Source organism: Musca vetustissima, unplaced genomic scaffold (genome assembly GCF_032173495.1).
Source record: "Musca vetustissima isolate MV318-11 ecotype Yass unplaced genomic scaffold, APGP_CSIRO_Mvet_v1 utg571, whole genome shotgun sequence".
In the NCBI taxonomy this organism is placed as follows: Eukaryota; Metazoa; Arthropoda; class Insecta; order Diptera; family Muscidae; genus Musca; species Musca vetustissima.
Genome location: NW_026880836.1, coordinates 233,510 through 259,406, shown reverse-complemented (window position 1 = coordinate 259,406; position 25,897 = coordinate 233,510). Strand labels below are relative to the sequence as shown.

Here is a 25,897-nt window from a genome sequence, read left to right as displayed (position 1 = left end):
CTGCCGCCAATTATTTCCTGCCACGCTGTGTGAGTGAGTGATCGTTCCTCCAAAATATTTGCAGTTGCGATTTTTATATTTCAAAGGAAATTCTTGAAAATGATTTGCAGTCGTTAGCATCAATCGAAATGCCAAATGTTTCCTATGGAATGTGCCACACATACAATTGGTTTTGAAGTGAATTCTTAAGGGGGGATATTATTTATATTTTGGGGAAAGTAATAAAAAAATACTTATTTGGCATTTATAGAAAACGAATTGTTTTAAAAATATTTTGTTTCTTTTTCTAATTTGAAAAATTTTAAATAAAAGAGGACTAAAATTTTCGGGAAAGTTATGATTTTGTAGAAAATTTTGTGGATCATAATATTTTGTCTAGAAAAGCTTAAATATGCGACTGTTAACTAACAGATACTTAAAGTCTGGCTAAATCTTTATATAGAGGATAAGTCAAAACATGGACTTATATTGACATCCCTTGGCGAGACGTTGTGCGAATCATTGGCAACCTTAATGGTTACTTTAATTGGAAAATGAGGTAAGAACTTCTGAAATAAAACATGGGGCGGGTGAGTGTTACCGTGTTATATATGGGTCTATGTCATAACATGGTTCTGTAATGAAATATTTCTGATGCTAGGATCTTCGATGCACCTAAAATATAGCAGGCTGTTATATAGGGTCAATGTCTATGTCGGTTACCACCGTTAGCATTAATCAAAATGTCAAACGGTTCCTATGGAATGTAAATGACTGTTTTTATTATGGCGCCCAACGTAGGTCAGGTTTCCACCGTTAGCATTAATCAAAATGCCAAATGTTTCCTATGGAATGTAAGTGACTGTTTTAATTATGTCGCCCAACGTAGGTCACAGTATACACTATTATTCTAAAGAACTTGCATATAAACGATTCCATAATGGGAACATAATTATTTAAAAATACGGGGAACATGTATATCGATATCATAATCTGAAATACCAAATTACAGTCATTCATTGAATATGCCACCCGATTTGGACTTTAAATGAAATTAAAATTCGGATGGAAGTTGGAAATTTTCAATGTAAAAATCTTTTATTTAATATGGCGCCCAACGTATTGTCCATGAACACTATTATTATGAATAAAGAATTGCATAAGTAAAACATAATTATGGGCAAATATGGGGCCCAGGTATATCATCGATATGATAATCTAAAATGCCAAATTACAAAGATTTTGGTTGGGAGTGGGCCTCGAAAAATCCAAGAAAATCGAACATTTAGTTTCATATTTTTCTAAAAAAAATCGAATGGAGCGTAATATTTTATCTACAAAATTTTGTGAAAACGTAATTTTGTCTATAGAAAATCTAAAGGAATGTAATATTTTCGAAAGAAAATGGTGTGTAAAGTAATTTTTTTAAAAGAAAAAAATTGGTGGAACATAAGATTTTCTGGAAAAAGGTCTATTAGAAAATCTTGTGGGACATAATTATACCCTACACAACTATGTTGTCAGGGTATTATAGCTTTGTGCAGCCCCAAAAGTTTGTAACGACCCACCTTTAAGTATATCATATCTCGACTAGCTGAGTCGATCTAGACATGTGTGTCCGTCCGTCCGTCTGTCCATCATAATTTGTAAACACGATACAGGCCACAGTTATGGACCAATCTTTAAGAAATTTTGTATGTAGGATGGGTTCTGGCTAATGAAGACCCCTATTGTTTTTGGAAAAAATCGGTTAATATTTAGGGGATGAAATGGAAATTATTTTTGTCGGTTTTTCTGGTCGCTCCCGAGGCCGCAATTATGGCCAAGACTCCGCGAATTTTTGCATGGAGAAGGGGATCGGGCCAAAGAAAAGGCATGCCTGTTTTGATAAAAATTGGTCAATATTTAGCGGGTCAAATGGACCCAGACTTTTGTGTGGAAAATGACAAAATTTGTATTCTATGGCGTATATATTTACTCCTGACATAGACCCGAGAAGTTGATAGTATGTGGGAGTTACATTTAAATATTTACAGGTCCTTACGTATTCATATATTATTTAGTAACGCATTACCACACTAGAGGGCGGAAATATATTGCGGATCGCTTTGAAATGTTCCATGAGTATGCAGGTATGGTCATGGACAACGCCTATAATTTTCGGTAATGATCAGATAATAATATTAGGATGAAGTGACCCGGAAACTTAATCTTTTGTGTTTTTTTATGAGTCGATTTATCACACCCACTGTGAAGGGGATCTGGACAAGTAATTAGAAGAGCTGTATTGAATATTAGTAGTATTTGTAGACGTCCAAACGGTCAAGGGGGTACAAATATCGCAAAATATTGCCCAAGCTCAGGATATCGAACCATAGAAAATTAGATTTTCGTGGAAGTTGTGTAGGGTATCATATGGTCGGCCCCGTCCGATACTATACTGCTCCGCTCACTGGTTTTATATACCCTATACAACTATGTTATCAGGGTATTATTGCTTTGTGCAACCCCAAGAGTTTGTAACGCCGCGAAATATTGTTCCTAGATCCACCTTTAAGTATACCGATCGTCATATCTCGACTAGCTGAGTCGATCTAGACATGTGTGTCCGTCCGTCCGTCTGTCCATTATAATTTGTAAACACGATACAGGCCACAGTTATGGACCAATCTTCACGATCTTCAATGAAGACCCCTATTGTTTTTGGTAAAGATCGGTTAATATTTAGGGGATGAAATGGACCAAATACTTAATTTTTGTCGTTCTTTCTGGTCGCTCCAGAGGCCGCAATTATGGCCCAAACATCTTAAATTTTTACATGGAGAAGGGGATTGGGCAAAAGAATAAGCATGTCTGTTTTGATAAAGGTCGGTCAATATTTAGCGGGTCAAATGGACCCTGACTTTTGTGTGAAAAATTACAAAATTTGTATTATATAGCGTATATATTTACTCCTGAAGGACATAGAGCCGATAAGTTGATAATATATCCAAGAGGAGTGTTTGGCCTTTAAATTGATACCAATTATATTGTCTTATGTACTCGGATGTGGGAATTACACGTAAATATTTACAGGTGCTTACGTATTCAGATATTATTTAACAAACCATTACCACACTGGAGGGTGGAAATATAGCGCTGATCGCTTGGAATTTTTCCATGAGGATCCAGGTATGGTCAAGCACAACGCCTATAATTTTCGTTGATGATCCGATAATAATTTTTGGATGAAGTTGACAGAAAACTTATTTTTTTTTTTGAATTTTTTGAGTCGATTGTAATCCGAACTTCACCATACAACCCACAGTGAAGGGAATCTGGACAAGTAATTAGAAGGACTGTAATATTCGGAAAATATGTCAGTGTAAGGAAGAGGTGTTGTTGACCTCTAATCAGGCAAGATTATATATTGCCCAGGCTCGGAGTAAATATCCACAGAAAATTAGAATTCCGTTGTAGTTGTGTAGGGTATCGTATGGTCGGCCCCGTCCGACTATACTGCTCCGCTCACTGGTTCTATAGAAATATATTTTCTGGAAAAAAATCCTGTGGAACGATATTTTCTCTAGAATATTTTGTGGAACGTAATTTTTTCCATTGGAAATCTAATAGAACTTTATATTTTCAAAAAAAAATCTTTTTCCAAAGAAAAATTTGGTGGAACTTAAATTTTTTTGGAAAAGGCCTATAGAAAATCTTGTGGAACATTATAGAAAAATATTTTCTGGAAAAAAATCCCTGTGGAACGACATTTTCTCTAGAATATTTTGTGAACGTAATTTTTCCCATTGGAAATCTAATAGATCATAACATTTTCCAAAAATCTCGTGTAGACTGGAATATAAATTTTGTGGAACATAAAGAAATATTTTTGTATAGAAAACCTTGTGGAATGTAAATTTAAAGTTTTATTATCAGCAAAGAAAAAATTGATACATTTTTGCCTGGCTTTAATTTTGTTAATGATGCAAGATTTCCTGTCGATCTCATTTATTTCCCTCTGCTCCATTTGCGGATAATACTGATTCTGTCTCTAAAAATACTTTTATGGGATTTACCCGCATGGATTGTGGCGTAATTATATAACACAAAAACCCTTTTGTTTTATAAACAAAGGAAATGTATTTTTAAAATTAAATTAGGTTACAATAATTTATGACCATTTAAATTTTATGACAGGACTCTCTCAAGCAGAAGAAAGGTTCTCTGATTGCCTTAAAACACAGTTTTGCAATAAACAACAAACATATGTGCACACGTGTGCAAACTCTTATGTAAATAAGTATACAAATTCTTCCTTGACAGAATTCTGTAATATCAATGTAAATAACCATATTTGCTGGGTACATTTTTATAAAAATAAAAACCGAATAAGAGAACAGAAAAAACCAAACAAATAATATGCAAATTATAAACGACCGCACGAATAGTTAAACAAAACAAAAAAAGTCGACAATGGGCGTCGGATGAGCGTTTTGGGTTTGTTTTTATATTTTTGTTTGCGTATTTTTTTCTGAAATATTCGTTCAGGGCTTACACGCTCTAAATTGTTATGGCTATTTTAGGTCGAAGTCCGAAAAAAGCTATGAATTTCTCACACGGACACACACAGACACTCGGACTTGGTGGGAGCCCCCAAAGGCCATTCATAGCCAATTGATATGCAGCGGCTGGCATTGCGAATTTTATTTGTATTTTTGTTTTTTTTTTCTTTATTTTTTGCGAGATTTACGATTTGGTGAACTTTTTTTTATTATTAGTTTGTATTGTTTATTTGGTGTATATAGAAGAGAGCATGAAGGTGACAACAATACGTCATGCTGACATGACGTCTGCCATCTCTATAAAATTATTAGATATAAAGTGGCGTCATGTGTCGGGACAACCGCCGACTGTGAGTGCGAAATGTCAATCGGTTTATTATTAGTGCATATTCATAAATGAGAAAATGTGTGTGTGCGGCCAATAATGAGATATAGAGAGGGAGCACGGACATGAAATCAATACAAAGTTAAGAGAATTGGCGACAGTGGGGTGTGATAGATGATGGGTGGTGTGTCCCTCCTTTTTTTTTTGTTTTGCAAAATTTCGTAAAAATAATTACAAACAATGTTGTCAGCATTTGATTTCGTTAAGAAATTCAAAATTAAGTTATAGACGATTGTGTGTGACTCATCTTCCAAGTTTGTGACATTATTAGAAGACACCAGAATGAGGTCATGTGTGGCTAAGGATTTTGTTGACGAAAAAGGGGATAGATTTTTATCATGAAGGAAAATCGTATTAAGAAATTTAAGGCAAATATCTAAAAATATAGATAATAAAAATATAAATTATTATGGGAATATTATGTTCAACAAAATGTCGATGGAAAATATTATGTTCCACATGATTTTCTAAGGAAAAATATTATGTTCCACAAGATTTTCTATGGAAAATAATATGTTCCACAAGATTTTCTAAAGAAAATATTATGTTCCACAAAATTTTCTAAAGAAAATATTATGTTCCACAAGATTTTCCATAGAAAATATTATGTTCCACAAGATTTTCCATAGAAAATATTATGTTCCACAAGATTTTCTAGGGAAAATATTTTGTTCCACAAGATTTTCTATAGAAAATATTATGTTCCACAAGATTTCCTAAAGAAAATATTGTGTTCCACAAGATTTTCTATGGAAAATATTATGTTCCACATGGTTTTCTATAGAAAATATTATATTCCACAAGATTTTCAATAGAAAATATTATGTTCCACAAGATTTTCTAAAGAAAATATTATGTTCCACAAGATTTTCTAAAGAAAATATTATGTTCCACAAGATTTTCTAAGGAAAATATTATGTTCCACAAGATTTTCTATAGAAAATGTTATGTTCCACAAGATTTTCTATAGAAAATATTATGTTCCACAAGATTTTCTATAGAAAATATTATGTTCCACAAGATTTTCCATGGAAAATATTATGTTCCACAAGATTTTCCATGGAAAATATTATGTTCCACAAGATTTTCCATGGAAAATATTATGTTCTACCAGATTTTCTAAGAAAAGCTTTATGTTCCACACGATTTCCCATAGAAAATATTATGTTCCATAAGATTTTCTAAAGAAAATATTATGTTCCACAAGATTTTCTATCGAAAATATTACGTTCCACAAGATTTCCGAAAGAAAATATTATGCTCCACAAGATTTTCTATAGAAAATATTACGTTCCACAAAATTTTCTAACGAAAACATTATGTTCCAAAAGATTTTTTAAAGAAAGTATTATGTTCCACAAGATTTTCTAAAGAAAATATTATATTCCACAAGATTTTTTATAGAAAATATTATGTTCCACAAGATTTTGTATAGAACATATTATGTTCCACAAGTTTTTCTATAGAAAATATTATGTTCCACAAGATTTTCTATAGAAAATGTCATGTTCCACAAGATTTTCTATAGAAAATATTATGTTCCACACGATTTTCTTAAGAAAATATTATGTTCCACAAGATTTTCCATGGAAAATATTATGTTCCACAAGATTTTCTATCGAAAATATTATGTTCCACAAGGTTTTCTATAGAAAATATTATATTCCACGAGATTTTCAATAGAAAATATTATGTTCCATAAGATTTTCTAAAGAAAATATTATGTTCCACAAGATTTTCTAAGGAAAATATTATGTTCCACAAGATTTTCTACGGAAAATATTATGTTCCATAAGATTTTCTATAGAAAATATTATGTTCCACAAGATTTTCTATAGAAAATATTATGTTCCACAAGATTTTCTTAAGAAAATATTATGTTCCACAAGATTTTCCATGGAAAATATTATGTTCCACAAGATTTTCTATCGAAAATATTATGTTCCACAAGATTTTCTATAGAAAATATTATGTTCCATAAGATTTTCTATAGAAAATATTATGTTCCACAAGATTTTCTATAAAAAATATTATGTTCCTCAAGATTTTCTATAGAAAATATTATGATCCACAAGATTTTCTATAGAAAATATTATGTTCCACAAGATTTTCTAAAGAAAATATTATGTTCCACAAGATTTTCTATAGAAAATATTATGTTCCATAGGATTTTCTATAGAAAATATTATGTTCCACAAGATTTTCTATAGAAAATATTATGTTCCATAAGATTTTCTATAGAAAATATTATGTTCCACAAGATTTTCTATAAAAAATATTATGTTCCTCAAGATTTTCTATAGAAAATATTATCGATAACAAGATTTTCTGAATATAACATTATCGATAACAAGATTTTCTAAAGAAAATATTAAGTTCCACAAGATTTTCTATAGAAAATATTATGTTCCACAAGATTTTCTATAAAAAATATTATGTTCCACAAGATTTTCTAAAGAAAATATTACGTTTCATAAGATTTTCTAAAGGAAATATTATGTTCCACAAGATTTTCTAAAGGAAATATTATGTTCCACAAGATTTTCCATAAAAAATATTTTGTTCCACAAGATTTTCTAGGGAAAATATTATGTTCCACAAGATTTTCTAAAAAAAAATATTATGTTCCACAAGATTTTCTGTGGAAAATATTATGTCCTACAATATTTTCAATAGAAAATATTATGTTCCACAAGATTTTCTAGGGAAAATATTATGTTCCACAAGATTTTCTATGGAAAATATTATGTTCCACAAAGATTTTCTGTGGAAAATATTATGTTCTACAAGATTCCCGAAGGAAAATATTACGTAGCAGAAGATTGTCTATGGAAAATAATATGTTCCACAAGATTTTCTGTAGAAAATATTATGTTCCACAAGAATTTCTATAGAAAATATTATGTTCCACAAGATTTTCTAAAGAAACTATTTTGTTCCACAAGATTTTCTAAAGAAAATATTATGTTCCATAAAATTCCACAAGATTTTCTAGCAAAAATGTTGCGTTCCATAAGCTTTCCTTTAGGAACTAGTTCGTTCCACAAAGTATTTTATAAAAAAATATTATGTTCCATAATATATCCCTCAGCAAATATTATGTTCCACAAAATTTCATATAAAATTTACAATCTTCTTTCTAAAAAATACTTTTATAACATTGTATTCCGAATTATTCCCAAACGACATGTACAAAATGTGATTGATGCTGATATCATATCGCCAGTCAAACCCTAAAATGATAAGTAAAAAAAATATTATCCAAAATCTCATGAGTTATTGTAATTAGACTCATAAATTCCATTTTCCCAGCATAAGATTAAAAACAATAATAATAGCAACTACAACATCAATCTCTCAGCAATACCGCACACGACAGAATTCGTTTAAAAATCCCTCATGTGGAAAAAAATAGAATCGCTTGAAATATAATATTGTGTTTTTGTTGTTGTCGTATTTTTTTTTTTTTAATTTCTGTACGCTTTTAATAAAACAATTGAAACATTTTAACCGCACCAAACACGGCTCTCATCCCAAAACAATATGACTCGAATAATTTTGTTGGCGATGAATTATTTACTGTTGTTGTGTTGCTGTGCATGAAAAATGTTTAAAACCTGAACAGTTTTTTGTTTTGTTTTTAACATTTTCGACAATTGTCATTTTGAAGTGCAACGAACCGTAACTTCATACAGCAGCAGAAATATTCAGTGAATTCGATTATTATTTGTTAAAAAAAAATCAAAAATTCATCAAGCGATTTGATCTTTCCGGATTGGGATATTGAGGTGGATCATAAGAAATCTAGGGGAACTTAATATTTTCTATAGAGAAGCGTGTGAAGTATAATATTTTCCATAGAAAAATATCATATTTTCTCATTGAAGACATTGTTGAACCTGTTTTTTGTTTTTTTTTTTTTTTTTTTTTTTGAGAAAAAATTCGTGGTTTATAATATTTTTTATAAAGAAACATTTGTGGAACATAACATTTCCTAGAGAAATAAAATTTGGAAAATGTCATTTGCAACAGAAAATCTTGTGGAACATAATTATTCATAAAGGAATATTGTGGAACTTAATATTTCCTTAAAAAAGCCTTAATATCTTCTGAGGAAAATCCTGTGGAACTTAATATTTTGTAAAGGAAATCTTGTGGAACTTAATATTTGCCAATACAAAATCTTGTGGAACATAATATTTTCCAGTACACAATCTTTTGGAACATAATATTTTCTAAAGAAAGTCTTGTGGAACATAATATTTTCTAAAGAAAATCTTGTGGAACTTAATATTTTCCAATTCAAAATCTTATGGAACCTAATATTTTCTAAAGGAAATCTTGTGGAACTTAATATCTTCTTTGGAAAATCTTGTGGAACATAATATTTTCTATATAAAAAAATTTGAGGAACATAACATCTACAGAATTTTTTTAGCACTTAGTATTTTTTTAGAAAATCTTGTGGAATTTAATAAAATTTTCATACAAAATGTTGTGGAAGATAATATTTTCTATGTAAAATGTTGTGGAACTTAATATTTTGTAAATAAAATCTTGTGGAACCTATTTGTTCTATGGCAAATCTTGTGGAACGTAATGTTTTCAATATAAAATATTGTGGATCTTATTAGTTTCTTGTGGAAGTTAACATTTACTATAGAAAATCTTGTGGAACATATAATTTCCTTACAAAAACTTGTGGACCATAATTCTTCCTTAGGAAATCTTATAGAACTTAATATTTCCCAAAGTAAAATCTTGTGGAATTTAATATTTTTAAAAGTTGTGTGGAACATAACATTTTCTAAATATAGTCCGGTGGAACTTTATATCTTTCGCGGAAAATCTTGTGGAACTTAATATTTGCTAAAGAAAATCTTGTGGAACTTTATAGGAAAATCTTGTGTATCTCAAAATTTTCTAAAGAAAATCTTGTGGAACATAATATTTTGAATAGAAAGTCTAATGGAACATAATATATTCTATAAAAAATCCTGTGGAACTTTATATTTCCATAGGAAGCCTTGTGGATCGTAATATTTTCCAAAAAACTCGTGTAGAACAAAATATTTCTAAAGAAAATCTTGTGTAACCTAATATTTTCTATAGGAAAGCTGGTGTAACATAACATATTCTATAGAAAATCTTGTGGAACTTAATAGTTTCCATAGGAAATTTTGTGGATCGTAATATTTTCTATAGAAAATCTTGTGGAACTTAATATTTTCTATAGAAACACTTGTAGAACATAATATTTTCCTTAAAAAAACTTGTGGAATCTAATATTTTCTATAGGAAAACTGGCGGAACATAATAATAATATTTATAGGAATATTTCTCATAGGAAGCCTCGTTGATCGTAATATTTATAGAGAAAATACTGTGTGGAACAAATTTTCCTGTTGAAAATTTTGGGGAACCTGATTTTTCTATGGAAAATTTTGTGGAACATTCTATAAAAATCGTGCTGAACATAATATTTTAATTAAAAATTCTTGTTGAACCTAATATTTTCTATAGAAAAACTTGTGGAACGTATTATTTTCCATAGAAATTCTTGTGGAACTTAATGTCTTTTCTATAGAAAAACTTGTGGAATGTATTATTTTAAACAGAAATTCTTGTGGAATTTAATGTCTTCCGAAGAAAATCCTGTGGGAAAATAAAATTTTGGACAAAAAATCTTGTGAAACATAATATTGGATCTTAATGCTTTTTCTATAGAAAAATCTTTTTGGCACCCAAAATTTGCTATGGAAAATCATAGGAGTCCCACATTATTTGTGACTATGCAGCTGGAATGAATAACCGCGGTGTTCCCTAAATATTTATTTTATTTCTTTATATTTATAACTTCATCTGTTTTCTTTTCTCCCCCATGAGTAATACAATATATTTATCTATCTATCGATTATTCACCATTCGCATTTTGGTTTCACAATCCAGTCGCTGGTGTTTGCCATCGTCACAGAGATATTTTATTTTCTGACTGACTAAGAAATTGTGTTTGTGCATGCCCATGTCTATTTTTAGCTTTTAACTTCTAATTTCTTTCTATTTTTAGTTTATGTTCAAAGAGGGGGAGGAGAGGAGTGACGTGTTGGAGAAGGATAACACTCCATTACCTTGATAAATGGAAAGAAAAAAAAATTGTCTAATGGCCCTTAAGACGACAACAACGACAATGTATTTATTTCGATCCATTGAAAGGTTGAATAATACAAAAAATTTGTTTATTTGTAAATTTGATTGTTCGTTGCTGCCACACAGCACTTCATTGAGGTCATAACCTTATTATGACGAAAGCAATGCGAACATGAGTGGCATAATAGAGTGTCCTGCTGACGTCATTGTCAATGTTGAGGGGGTTGGGGAGGAAGATAGGTGGGAGAGGGAACCCTGAGGATATTTATTCATATACATATATTCGGTAAATGCAACATGAACTTTGGCCCATAGATTGTCGGCAAACATGCAAGAGCATGTATGCGGGTTATGTACGGAGGTCAACGATTGTTATGTTATGTGCGTAACACATTTTCTCCACATACGAACACAGTAGTTATTTCTCTCACATCCTTGTTGTAGATTTTATGATAGGAGATTGGTTTGTGTGTGTATGTGTGTTTTTTTTCAAAAGAGTCATGAAAGTGTTCTCTTTGTTCCGGAGCAGTAGTTGTAGTGATGCAAAATTTATTGCTGGTTTTTCAGTTTGAATCTCATTTCCGTTTCCGTTGATATAATTGTAACTTTGGCTATAAATTATTAGCGTGATAATACGATTTTAAATGTCAGAATTATTTAATCATTTTTTGTACGCAAATGTTAAGGTCATTTGATTTGAATAATATAAGGTTAATTTTATAAATATGTATTTGTAAATAATATTAAAAAAGCTTAATTTAGTGCAATGTATTTTTTTTAGTGAATAGTGTGGGACACTATATTTACTATAGTTAACTTTGTGGATCTTAATATTATTTAGAGAAAAAATTGTGGAGCTTAATATTTTCTATAGAAAACATTGCAGATCTTTATATTTTCTATAGAAAAGCCTGTGGATCTTAATATTGGCTATAGCAATTATTGGGGAATACGTAGATGATCTTGTGAAACATAATATTTTCTATTGAAAATCTTGTGGAACATAATATTTTCAATAGAAAATTTGTGGAACATAATATTTTCCGTAGACACGTTTGTGAACACAATATTTTCCAACGATAATCATTGGAACATAATATTGAAAAAAAAAACGTGAACAAATCTAAGATGTACTGTAATCGGAATGAAGTTCGAAAATTTTATCAACGAGCAAAGCGCCAATCCAAAGACGTTAGTGCGTTCGGTATCGAGAAAGAGCATTTTGCTTCAAAGCTTCATCTTCAAATTGTTGGCGGCGAAGGTACCACAGAACCGTATAGAGAAAATCTTGTGGAATTTAATATTTTCTAACGGAAATCATGTGGAACGTAATATTTTCTAAAGGAACTCTTGTGGAGCTTAATATCTTCTTTGGAAAATCTTGTGGAACATAATATTTTCTATATAAAACCTTGAGGAACATAACATCTATAGAATTTTTTTAGCACTTAATATTTTTCTTAGAAAATCTTGTGGAATTTAATAAAATTTTCATACAAAATGTTGTGGAAGATAATATTTCCTATATAAAATCTTGTGGAACCTATTTGTTCAATGGCAAATCTTCAACCGTATAGAGTACACACCTCTTAGCCAAAGTGTGCTCCTAATAGTAAACAATCGGCTAAAGAATACAAAATCGAACTGTTATGACCGGTGGTCAAATGCAGATTGGCAGTGTGCATCTCCTGGTTTTATGTATTTACGATAAATCCTGAAAAAACCCTTATAAAAGAACATAGTCACATTCCACCTACTCGTCGACTAAAAACATAATTCGACTGCCATATTCGCTCAAAGGCTTTAAAGCCATGTTCGGAATTCCTGTCACAAGATCAGCCGTAAAGATCGAAAAGGACCTCTCCATACCCAACGAGGATTCAAACAAGGATACAGCCTATTGTATGATTTATTCAATATCTCGCTGGAATGTTCGAAATATGAGAAAAATTTTCTGTGATAGAACAAAGGCACCTTCCATTGGGTAACATAGCCTAAATTATTGAATGTAGCGAAGACTGCAAGTGCTTACGCACACGCAACTGAACCGCATCCTCCAACAAGATGATTAAATAGTGATTTTCTGTACAAATTGTAACTTAGCCAAGAATGCGAGACCACACCTAGTCATGAAAACATCAATCCTATCAATTTGTTCCGTTTCAAAGATTAATCTATAAGAGTGAGATCTATAGGAACCATCCTCCAAACAAATAGGGCACAACTTCAAATAAGAGCATAGTATTTTCCTTTTCCAGTGCTATAATTTTTCCATCTGATGCTATACCATACCAGACTGCAAAAACGTAAGTCTGATCACCTGCCGATAGATCAAGAGCCGAATAACCTGAGAAAATCCACCATTTCTCATTCGCATACCCTACTGTATCCCAAAAAACAACTTGTATCCCTTTTAAGGATGTTCTCTAGGTGACGGATAAAATCGACTTCTACCCTCAACTATTTAAACCCAAACCTGTTCCAAACCTTTTTTCAGAACCGGTTGAAACTTCCAAAAATTGGAATAAAATACACCAGGCCTATCAAGAATGGCCACAGCACTATAATTCCCTACATTAAACATAAGACGCCATCTAGCGAAGTATAGCTAGGCCATCTCTTAACCTACAACAAAATGTCCTGACTGAAAAAACGTAAGTCTGATCACCTGCCGATAGATCAAGAGCCGAATAACCTGGGAAAATCCACCATTTCTCATTCTCATTCGCAGACCCTACTGTATCCCAAAAAACACCTGTAGTCCTTTTAAGGATGGCATATAGGCGACGGATTAAATCGACTTCTATCCTCAAATATTTAAATCGAAACCTGTTCCATACCTATTTTGAGATCCGGTTTAAACTTCCAAAAATTGGAATAAAATACGCCAAGCCCATCAAGAATGGCCACAGCACTATAATTGCCTACATTAAGCATAAGACGTCATCTAGCATCTTGAGGCCATCTCTTAATCTACAATATAAAACCAGTGAGCGGAGCAGTATAGTCGGACGGGGCCGACCATATGATACCCTACACAACTTCCACGAAAAACTAACTTTCTGAGCATGGAAAATATTTCGCTATATTTGCACCCTCTTGACCGACTAGAGGTCAACAAATATTACTAACATTCAGTAAAACCCTTCCAATTACTTGTCCAGATTCCCTTCACCATGGGTTGTGTTATGATGTTCGACTTTCAATTGTAGCCTATATATTGACTAGAGAAAACACAAAACATTATGTTTTCGGTCCTCCTTATCCCCATATTATTAGTTGATCATCACCGAAAATTATAGGCGTTATCCTTGACCATACCTGGATCCTCATGGAAAATTTCAAAGCGATCCGCGCTGTATTTCCGCCTCTAGTGTGGTAAAGCGTTACTAAATAACATGTGAGTACGTAAGCACCTGTAAATATTTAAATGTAACTCCCACATCCGAGTACATACGACAATATAATTGGTATCAATTTAAAGGCCAACCACTCCTCTTGAACATACTATCAACTTTTTGGGTCTAGGTCCTTCAGGGACAAATTTATACGCTATAGAATACAAATTTAGTCATTTTTCACACAAAAGTCAGGGTCCATTTGACCCGCTAAATATTAATCGATCTTTATCAAAACTGGCATGCTTATTCTTAGGCCCAATCCCCTTCTCCATGTAGAAATTCGCGGTGTTGAGGCCATAATTGCGGCCTCTAGAGCGACCAGAAAATCAGACAAAAATTTAGTTTTTGTTCCATTTCATACCCTAAATATTAACCGATCTTTACCAAAAACAATAGGGGTCTTCATTGGGCAGAACCCATCCTAAATGCAAAATTTCGTGAAGATTGGTCCATAACTGCGGCCTGTATCGTGTTTACAAATTATAATGGACAGACGGACGGTCTAGATCGACTTAGCTAGCCGAGATATAACGATCGGTATACTTAAAGGTGGGTCTAGGACCAATATTTCGCGACGTTACAAACTCTTGGGGCTGCAACATAGTTGTGTAGGGAATAATTAGCTCGTAGCTCAAATGGCATATAAAAGCGATCCTATTGAAGAGAAAGGTCACGCAGAAGGGATGGAAAGATCAAGAAAAAGATAATATCTCGAAACATGGTCTTTCAAATTGGAAAAACATATTTTCCCGATCGATTTAAGGAATGCACAACACGTGCAGTTCGGCCCCGTCAAATTTAACGATGTCTTTACTTATTTGATATTGAAGATCTAATATGGATGATTTTTCTATAGCCTTCTATTGATTGAAGACCTTTCAGAGGACTTCATAGATAGAGGACCCTGCAATAGACCTTAATCTACAGATAAAATAACTTCTTTAGATCTTCTGTAAAGTGACTACTCTTTATGGGTCTTTTGTAGAGATAATACCATTTTTAAGATTTCCTTTTTAATTAGAAGACCTCCAAAGCTATTCAAGAGTAATAATATATTTTATAAGACTTTGAATTTTAAAATTTTTTGAATTGTCTTGCGATTTCTGTATAATACTACTAAGTTATCACCATGTAACACATTTTTAATTTTTCTAAGAAAAAACAAAATATAATCCCATATTATGCATGTATGGAGTATATTACTTTCCACCAATTTGTTTTGCAGTGTGAAATGAATATGTCACCCACTAATTTGATATCCCTTATTAAAATTAAAAAAATATCTCTCAGGCATGAAGCAAGCTATGATTTCATTTAACAAAACATTTTCATCAGTGCACATCCAAATAAATGACGTCGTTGTGAAAATATAATATTTTTTGTATCTCAAATAATCTATTAAATTATTACACCTGTATGAAGGCGTGTTAAGACGCTTTGCAAATGCTTATTGCTTTAATAGTAACTGTTCGCACTTACCTTTCTTGATGTTCCAAGCCCTCAATGCCATCGGAAACCACACTTTCGTAGACGCCATTACGTGGTCGATCGCCCAACAAATGTTGGCGATCCAAATCGGCCTAAAAAAGAGAGAAATTAATAAAAATTTGTAATGTGAAAAATAGGAAATCAAGGAAGGTAATTTCTTATAAGTCGAAAATTTTATATTTCATCTCCTTTCCTATTTAATATTTCGAATTAATCAACAAAATTTCTTCAGATTGAGATTTCCTATTTAATATTCCGAATTAATCAACAAAATTTCTTGAGATTGGAAAGTATAAAATTATAAAAAAATATGTAAATCTATTAACTTTATTAATAAAAATTGCATGTATTAATAAATTTTTGTTATTAAAGAAAACATGTAAGATGTTGTTATTTAAAAAATCGCGTTAATCTTCAGGTTAAGTTAGCATTACTTATCAAAAAATGTAAAGCACAGCTGATTTATTTGAAAAACCAATGAGCAATAGCATACTTCGGTACTGTTATGAGTAGTAAAACTTTGCAAAGCTTTCTGTCATAGTAATGTAAGCTTTCGAAATAAGTATAACAGTGAAAAGCACATATTATTTGCGGATAAGTTTGTGTATAAAAGTTGTAGACTTATTTTTGGGGAGAGAAACAATTATCTATGACATTATATTTCGAACAAAATATAAATGGAGTCTATGGGACAGTGTAATCATACTACTGTGCTAGGTAACTATATAAAAATGACAAGTGATTATCAAAATATTTTTCGAGATATTCTGGAAGTCGATTTAGACATGCATGTTCGTCCCTCAGTCCCTTATAATGTGTAAATAAAATTATGGAACAATCGTGACGAATGTAAATGTTTAGGGGATCAGATGGACAAAAACTTGTTTCGTTTGTTTTTCTGGTCGCCCTAGAGACCACAATTATGACCCTTACTTCAAAATTTTACATGTGGAAGGAGATCTGATCATAGAATAAGCATGATCCATTTCATGATATTCGATCATTACTTAGCTTCTCAAATGGACTCAGACTTTTGTGTGGAAAAGGAAAAATTTGCATTCTATGCCCACACTAGACGGCGTAAAAGTCGCGCTGATTGCTATGCAATTTACATGGGGTCGCGGTTGTGGCCAAAGATGACCACAATCGTTTTCGGTAGTGAGCAGATGCTATTTCGGGGATGAAATGGACCGAAAACTTAACTTTTGTCTAGTTTTCTTGTCACTCTAGAGTCTACTTTCAAAAGCGGAGCATTACATATTTTATACGGTGAAACCAAGTACTTAGAATGGCTATTTTGATAATTAGCAGGAAATATTCAGCCGATCAAATGAACTAAGACTATTGTGTGTAAAATAACCGCGAAATATTGCCCATATCCCCAGAATATTAGAGTTTAGTGGTAGTTATGTAGGGTATCAAATTACCAACCCGGTTTGATTATACTTCTCTGCTAATTTGTACGCAATCTGCTTTAAATGTATACAATCCGATTAATGGAAGGCATTGTTGTAGTGTGTGTTTTTAGTTTACGAAAAAGTTCATTAACGACATTTATCGATACCTGTAAATAGTTGAAAGTGCTGCTCCGTGTTACGAGTCAGTAAAAACGCGAACAAAACTCCATTAATTGGCCTTCAAGTTACTTTTCCGTCGTTCGAATTTTTAGGCCTTGTCCCACCCTTATGACGGGGAATTAGAAGGACATTTTTAATATATAAAAACCAGTGGAGAAAGTAGTAAAGTCGGACTGGGCCGACTATATGATACCCTTCACCACTTTGGGTATATTCTACATATGTATCCTAACAGACGACACGTTTTTGTTATATATCTATATCTCAAGCGATTTCGGGGAAACTTGCCAGAGACTAATTTATATTACATCAGTACCTTGTGTCAATCGGCCTAGCTATGGATCTTTTCACGAAGCTTAGCAACAACATTTTAGACTTAATTCAGTACCCTATACCAAAATTCATGCAAATCGAAAGGGACTTTGGTGCACCAATTACCTAAAAACTATATATAGGAGCTACATCTAAATCGGAACCGATATTCACGAAACTTTGCACACATCATTCTAGACTTAAATTAGTATGCTGTGCCAATTTTCGTGCAAATCGAAAGATATATAGGGACTTTGGTACACAATTTACCTTAAATCGGACGAAGATATATATGGGAGCTATATCTAAATCTGAAACGATTTTCACGAAACTTGGAAGACATCATTCCATACCTTATTTATTACGCTGTGCCAAATTTCGTGCAAATCAAAAGATTTCCAGGGACTTTCGTGGACTATTTAATTAAAATCGGGCGAAGCTATAAATGGGAGCTATATCTAAATCTTAACCGATTTTCACAAAACTTTGCACACATCATTCTAGACCTTATTCAATACGCTGTGCCAAATTTCGTTCAAATCGAAAGATATATAGGGACTTTGGTGTACCATTTACCTTAAATCGGACGAAAATCGAAATCTGAACCGATTTTTCCTAATTTCAATAGGGTTCGTCCTTGGGCTAACAAATTATTTACAATTTAACACCAACAGACGGACAGACGGATGGACGGACATGCATAAATCGACTCAGAAAGTGATTCTATGCATATTCTCAAAAGTCTATCTCGATTATTTTTGCATGTTACAAAAATATGCAAAACGACATAATAACCTGTACCACAGTGTGGTGAAGGGTATAATTAGACGTTATACCAAACCTGGACGCAAGTTGAACGTTTTCTGTGCCAAGGGGTTTAAACCGAAAATTACGAAGGCGTTTCTATTTGAAAATTTGTAAATCTAATGTCAAGGGAATGAAAAAACTTAGATCAAGTCCGAAGTTGGGACCCATTGGTCCATCGCTTCTCGTCAATCCCACTCAAAGTGTCAAAAGTTGTATAACCAATAGCAAAGGAATGAAATTTGATCTAAACATTGAACGTCTTTATATTTTTACCAACCCTAGATCATGTCAGAAGATGTGAGTCGTCGGTATGCCACATCTGGCACCCGTCAGATAAAATTTCAACATTGTATGTGAAACCCATCGTAGGTGAACTATATGTTATTTCTCTCCATATATAATTTTTTTATTCTAAATTACAAGATAATTTTTGGCAGCTAATTGTGCCAAAAGCTGTTCTGATGCTTCAATATTGACCTATAATTGACACATTTATTTTAATAGTGATTTAAGTCCATATTTCTTATATTATATTCCTATTTAAAAATATGCCCTTAAACATGATAGAATATATAACGAAATATGTTTTGTAAACTTTACTTTACTAGTAGGACATGCTATGTATGTGATATGAACCTGAAATGGACTTAAACTACTCATTTTATCTATGCCCGCTGAAGGGTATACCAAGTTCGTGTAATCCTAACATAGTAAGTTTGACATTTTATTTATTTTAATCTAATGAAGCTATTACATCCATACATACAACAATAAATGTGTATTAGAATGTATTTATATGTTCACTACTATTATTTATAATTGTTTATATACATACCTGTATTTCTGCTTGCATACCACCACTGTACGAGTTCAGATGCAAACCATTAAAATCGGATAAACCGTATTCTAGATCCGAACCACCACCTTCGAAATCGTGTGGGCAATTATCCGAATCGTCGTCAGCTGTTTGGTTGGTCGTCGACGGCACGAAAAATAACGGTAGAGATGTAATAGGAGAGTGAAAAAAAACAAAACAAACAAAAAAAGAAAGAAAATTTTCGAACAGTTAGTAAACGTAGCGAACAGCTGAGAGTGTTATGCGGATGGAAAATTTTCCACTTTTTGGCAAAGTGTTTTTTTTTTATAAAAAAAATTATTAATAAAGAAGATATTTTGATATTTACAAGAAAATTGAAAGGAACTGTTAATCATTGTGGCGTAATTTTGTTAACGTTGCGAATTTGAACACTGAATGAATAAAAATTGGTGAATTTCTTTGTGTGTTGTGAAGCAGCAATTTTCACGTTGGGCGCCTCGATAGTTGATGTATACAAGTTTTCTTTTCTGTTTTTTTGGATGACGTCTTTTGTGATTTTTTTATCGTTTTTCTTGATTTTCTTCCTTGTCTCCTTATGTTAACAAGGGGATAATGTTGTTGTTATGTTATCTCCTTTTTTTAATTGGAGGATTTTCACTTTAAAGGCAAGTTTTTTTTTCTTTTGTATTTAAGCAAGCATTTAGTGTTGGAAGAAATTTTTATGAAACCACAAGTACAACAAAAGGAAAACAAAAAATCAGCAGCAATTTTTGGAAAATTAAAAAAAATGTCACTTCAATAGTTAACAACAACAACAATAACAGAAAAACCGAAACAAACGAAGAATGGCAGCAGGCCTCAAGGCGCGTCGGTGGTATCACTTTAGTCGATTACGATATGCGGTGCGGAGTATTGCGATGGCGGCAGAAACACTAAAATTTTTCACTTTGGCCCATTGAGAGAAAGAAATTTGAAGCAAAGCGCTGCTGCTGCTGCTGTTGTCGTCGTCCATGGAATTTCGAGCACACACAGACCAAAAGCAAAAACATACGTTTTGACTGACCGACGCTTGTCATCATCTTTACGATTGTTGGTTGGGTTCGTCGGAGCTGCTATTGTCTGCCGTCATCATCTTGACGTTTGCAGTTAACAACGACGAAGCTAACGTTATTATTTTTTTGGTTAGCTGCTTCAGCCTGCCTGGTTGCCGGTGATTTGTTTGCTTTTGGTGCCTTGCCTTGAAATGGATTGGAGACAATGGTGGCGGCGGCGGCGACAACGACTACCATCGACTATAACGACAATAGTCGTTGTCGTCGTGTGCCTGCCTCCCTCCTTCATCTGTGCGGAAAAGCCTGCCTGCCTGTCATGGGTTTTATTCTTGTTATTCTTTACTGTGGCATTTCATAAATTTGTATACAAATGTTTTTTATCTACGGCTCCTCTTAATTTCTACAACCATCAACATTCCATGGAATCTAGAGAGGGGGTGACTACTAACTTAGTAGTCATGATTATTAGTAGCGTAGGGCATATTAGGTTCATTGCAATGTTTGTCACAGCCACAAAACATGGTGGCTCAACCAGAACAAGTGTCTTCGACCACTGGACAAGGTGGACTGACAGTTGTTATCACCCCTTCAAAACCATATTTTTGCTTTGAATATGGTGGACACCCACCTTTGTCCTTGTCAGAGCGAAACTACCATATAGCAGCAACAACAACAACAAAAATCATTTCCAAGGTTAAAAGCATAACAAAAGAAATTATCATTAGTGGAAGTCGGTCGCTTGGTCGTTTAGTCGCCTTCCTTCTCCTCCAGCCATGCCATGTCAGTTGTATAGAAAACAAATAATTAAATATGCCGGTTATTTGTTTTTGTGTAGAAATTATTGTGGAAACCCTTTATCAAAGTCATTGTTGACATATAGTGGCAATGGAATGTGGAATAATGATCAAGGATATGCGCGTATGTATAACACAGTTGTTTTTTTTTTTTTTTATTAAAACAATACCATTTGTCAACATAATTACCAGGAAGTTTAACAAAATCAAGTGAAACACATCTCGCAGAAATGGGGAAAATGCTATTCGGGAGACCTATTAGGCACTTCTCAATAGAATATAGTCAGTAATTAGTTTGCCTTTCCGTTCGTAACATCTTGAAGACTCATAACACTGAAAATCAAAATATGGAACTAAGAAGTTTCTTCAGAGTGTAAATAACACATAAGCCCGGAATATATAAGAAGTAATATTAATGGAAGTGCCTTCTTTTGAAGGACGAAATTAACATCGGCTGATTGAAGGGGTTCGAATGGGGTACGAGGGGTTTACAATAGTATTCGAGGTAAAACATCAGCAGTATTCTCGGAGAATTAAAAAAAACAGTAATGAAAGAAGTAAAGTCGGACTGGGCCGACTATATGATACCCTTCACCACTTTGGGTATATTCTACATATGTATCCGACAAGACGTCGCCTTTTTGAAGGAATTTTAACATGAAATTGAACGAATTTATATATGTGATTTGTATGTCTTTCTAGAACCTATGCTAAATTTCATTTCATTTGGGCAATGTTAGTGTATTTTGCGCACAGCGGGACAGATTTGTGTAAATCGATTTAAAGCAAACTTGTCACACGCTATTCGGTATGCTGCATTGTTTATAATTTAATCTCAACCAGACACCTATTGATTACTTGGTGTACAATTAACATAAATAAGTCGAAATTATACATGGGAGCTACGATATATCGACACTTAGCACACATCATTCTAACCTTATTCAGTAGGCTATAACAAAATTCGTGCAAATCGAAAGGTATATAGGGATTTTGGTGCACTATTTACATAAAATCGGGAGAAACTAGCAATATCTAAATCTGAACCGATTTTCACGAAACTTAGCACACGTCATTCTAGACATAATTCAATACGATATGCCAACAGTCGTGCAAATCAAATGATTTTCAGGGACTTTGGTGCACCATTTACCTAAAATCGGGCGAAACTATATATGGGACCTATATCTAAATCTGAACCAATTTTCACGAAACTCAGCACACATCATTCTAGACATAATTCAGTAGGCTATACCAAATTTCGTGCAAATCGAATGATATTTAGGGACATTGGTACACCATTTACCTTAAATCGGACGAAATTATATATGGGAGATATATCTAAATCTGAACCGATTTCCACGAAACTTAGCACACGTCATTCTAGAGATAATTCAATACGCTATGACAAAATTCGTGCAAATCAAATGATTTTCAGGGTCTTTGGTGCACCATTTACCCAAAATCGGGCGAAAATATATATGGTAGCTTTATCTAAATCTGAACCGATTTCCACGAAACTTAGCACACGTCATTCTAGGCTATACCAAAATTCGTGCAAATCGAAAGATATATAGGGACTTTGGTACACCATTTACCTAAAATCCGGCGAAAATATATACGGGAGCTATATCTAAATCTGAACCGATTTTCACGAAACTTAGCACACGTCATTCTAGACTTAATTCAAAACGCTATGTCAAAATTTGTGCAAATCAAATGATTTTCAGGGACTTTGGTGCACCATTTACCTAAAATCCGGCGAAAATATATATGTGAGCTATATCTAAATCTGAACCGATTTTCACGAAATTTAGCACACGTCATCCTAGACATTATTCAGTAGGCTATACCAAATTCCGTGCAAATCGAATGATATTTAGGGACTTTGGTACACCATTTACCTTAAATCGGACGAAATTATATATGGGAGCTATATCTAAATCTGAACCGATTTTCTCCAATTTCAATAGGGTTCGTCCTTGGGCCAAATAAGTGAACTGTGCCAAATTTCATACAAATCGGATCATAAATGCGACCTGTACTTTGTTCACAAAAATACATGGACGGACATGCGTAAATCGACTCAGAAAGTGATTCTATGCATATTCTCAAAAGGAACCATGGGTCTATCTCGATTATTTTTGCCTGTTACAAACATATGCACAAAGACATAAAACCCTGTACGACAGTGTGGTGAAGGGTATAAAAATAAACAGAAAAGTTTATAAGGTAACAAGTGAAAAGGGCATAAAGTTTGGTCGTGTCGATAATCTCAGATAAAAATCCGCAGAAGTTAGAGTTCCGTGGTAGTTGTGTAGGGTATCGCACTGCTCCGCTCATTGGTTTTATTTGTGTCATAGAGCCAAAAAAACATTATATCTATAAAAATAAAGGAGTAAAGTGGTTGACTGACTTAACGATTCATCAACGCTCAGACGAAATTTGGGGTGAGAGTCACTCTTAGTGCAGATAATGCTAGATTTTCGTACTAAAACGGCACGAAAAGTACTAAATTTTGTACAATTTCGTAGGGTGTGAATTTTGGATTGCGAAGAATTTAGTAAATTTAGTACAATTTGGATTTAGTTGAAACGGTAGAGCTGGAACACTGAAATTTGAAAATAAGAATTGGGGTATGGATGTAGTTTTGGAACATTGTAGGATTCCTGTTTGTGTGTAGGATCTGGAAATTTGTACAAGGAACGGGTAGCGCATAACATCAAAAATGTTATAGAAAACCGTCATGAATATTATTAAAAAAATGTGGTGATGTATCAGGAGAGAAGCGGATTAGGATTCTATATTCAAGAATCGGAAACAAAATATCCAAATGAAAAGTGCTATTTCCTGTGAGGATTTTTTCCAGTAAAGCAAGGATTCGAAAATAGAACTACCGCCAGTTGGGTAGATAATCTCCATACTAAAAAAATGTTAAACATTTGTCCATTTTTAGGGCAGCCCCCATATAACAGTATCATGGGGATTATGGGCACATTCTTCAATCGAATTGGTCATCATTTGGTATTTATGGCTTTCATTGAGGTGCAAAACTTCGCCAAAAAATTATCACCATGGATCTCACTTTTAGCATCCCTATAGCATCCTTGCAAGTCGACCACAATTAAAAAAAATAAATATTTATAAAATCGCATTTATAGCATGTTATGACATAAAATAAATATATAAATGTTTAGACAACCGAGAGAGATGTGTGTGCCTGAAAACATTTTCGATGATAAGAACACACAAAAATCATTAAGAACGCAAAAACCCAAAACGTTGAACGAAGAAATATCAAGGGAGTTGATAACAAAAAAAATATAACTAGAATGGAAATCCTCAACTGACGCCCGTTATTGCAATAGCAGCTGTAAATTTTGATGCTGTGCTGGCTGTTTGCTGGCAGAGAGTTCTGGCAGTTTGTTTTCATTTTTTCGTTTTTTTTTCTTATCAAAGATAAGCTAGGCATTATCTTGTTGATGGATTTATCTTAAATGGCGTTGGCATTTTTCTGTTGTTTTCATTCAGAATACACGTAGAAATGCACATCGAAGCCAAAGGCCTGCCACTGCGATTAGGTGCAAATGTAGTAAAATATGAAAATTTGTTGCATATATTTCTAATATGAGATTAGATAATTTGTCGAAAACAATTACGCTGTAGTTATTTTTGAAATTAGAAGATTTATTTTTGATTTATAAAATGGTAATGCCATCGGTAAACATTTGATGGCAAAAAGAAAGTTATATACATACATCTTTTTATTTATAATGTGTATTTCATAAGACCAGTAAATACAATTTGAAATGATATAGGATCGTAAGTGTGCATGATATAATGCACTTTGGGACGTTAATCACAATCAGTAATTTCTATGAGTATGTACTTTGCCGCGATGTGTACCGTTATGTGAAGGCTGTCCTTTAAAATTGGCTAAATACCAAATTATAGCTTACCAAAAATACCGACATTTTGGGAGTACCTTTATATAGGGGCTACCCTAAAATGTAGACCTTCTTTGATAATTTTTGTTTTGGAAATTTAGTTCCCAATGATAATCCAAAATACCTAATAAAAACCAATTCGGTTAAAATCGTATCCAAAATATCCAGAGTATCCAAATTTCGGGGTAGCTTGAAATGGAGCCTATAATAAAAAGTACACGAATGTTGATCATTTTTGGTTAGGTGATTTTGTACCCAATAAAAATCTATAATAACAAATTACAGCCAATTTGGTTAAAAAACGCACCAAAACTCTACAATATACCGAAATGTTTGGGGTTTAGTTATACGAGGGCTGCCCTAAAAATTGGACCAATATTTGTCATTTTTTGTTAGGTACGAAGATTCGATTCAAAAAACGTTCCATATCTCCCAAATATATCAAAATTTCGGGTGTATCGGGGTACCTTGAAAATCAAGCAATGTTGATAATTTTTGGTGTGGAGATTTGTAACCTAATGAGAATTCCAATTATCAATTAACATCCAATTCAGTTGAAAAAAAAATTGCTTATAGTCACCAAAATACCGAAAATTGAGAGATACCGTTATATGCAATTTTCAGCATTAAAAATTAAAAATAAGTTA

At 33.0% G+C, this 25,897-nt stretch overlaps 1 protein-coding gene across 2 annotated transcripts in view; it reads right to left on the bottom strand.

Annotated features, from left to right (window-relative positions):
- LOC133326700 (protein GDAP2 homolog) overlaps window positions 1-25,897 on the bottom strand; it is a 163,004-nt gene that overhangs the window by 31,432 nt on the left and 105,675 nt on the right. Inside the window, exons 1-3 of one of the 2 annotated variants that reach the window (XM_061535318.1) lie at window positions 19,825-19,874; window positions 19,476-19,603; window positions 15,936-16,036 (exon numbers count right to left, since the gene is read on the bottom strand). In XM_061535318.1, the coding sequence (XP_061391302.1) occupies window positions 15,936-16,036; window positions 19,476-19,603; window positions 19,825-19,852 (257 nt within the window). In that variant the 5' untranslated portion in view covers window positions 19,853-19,874. Of the gene's footprint in view, window positions 1-15,935; window positions 16,037-19,475; window positions 19,604-19,824; window positions 19,875-25,897 lie in introns of those variants that run through there. The other variant, XM_061535317.1, reaches the window with a different exon arrangement.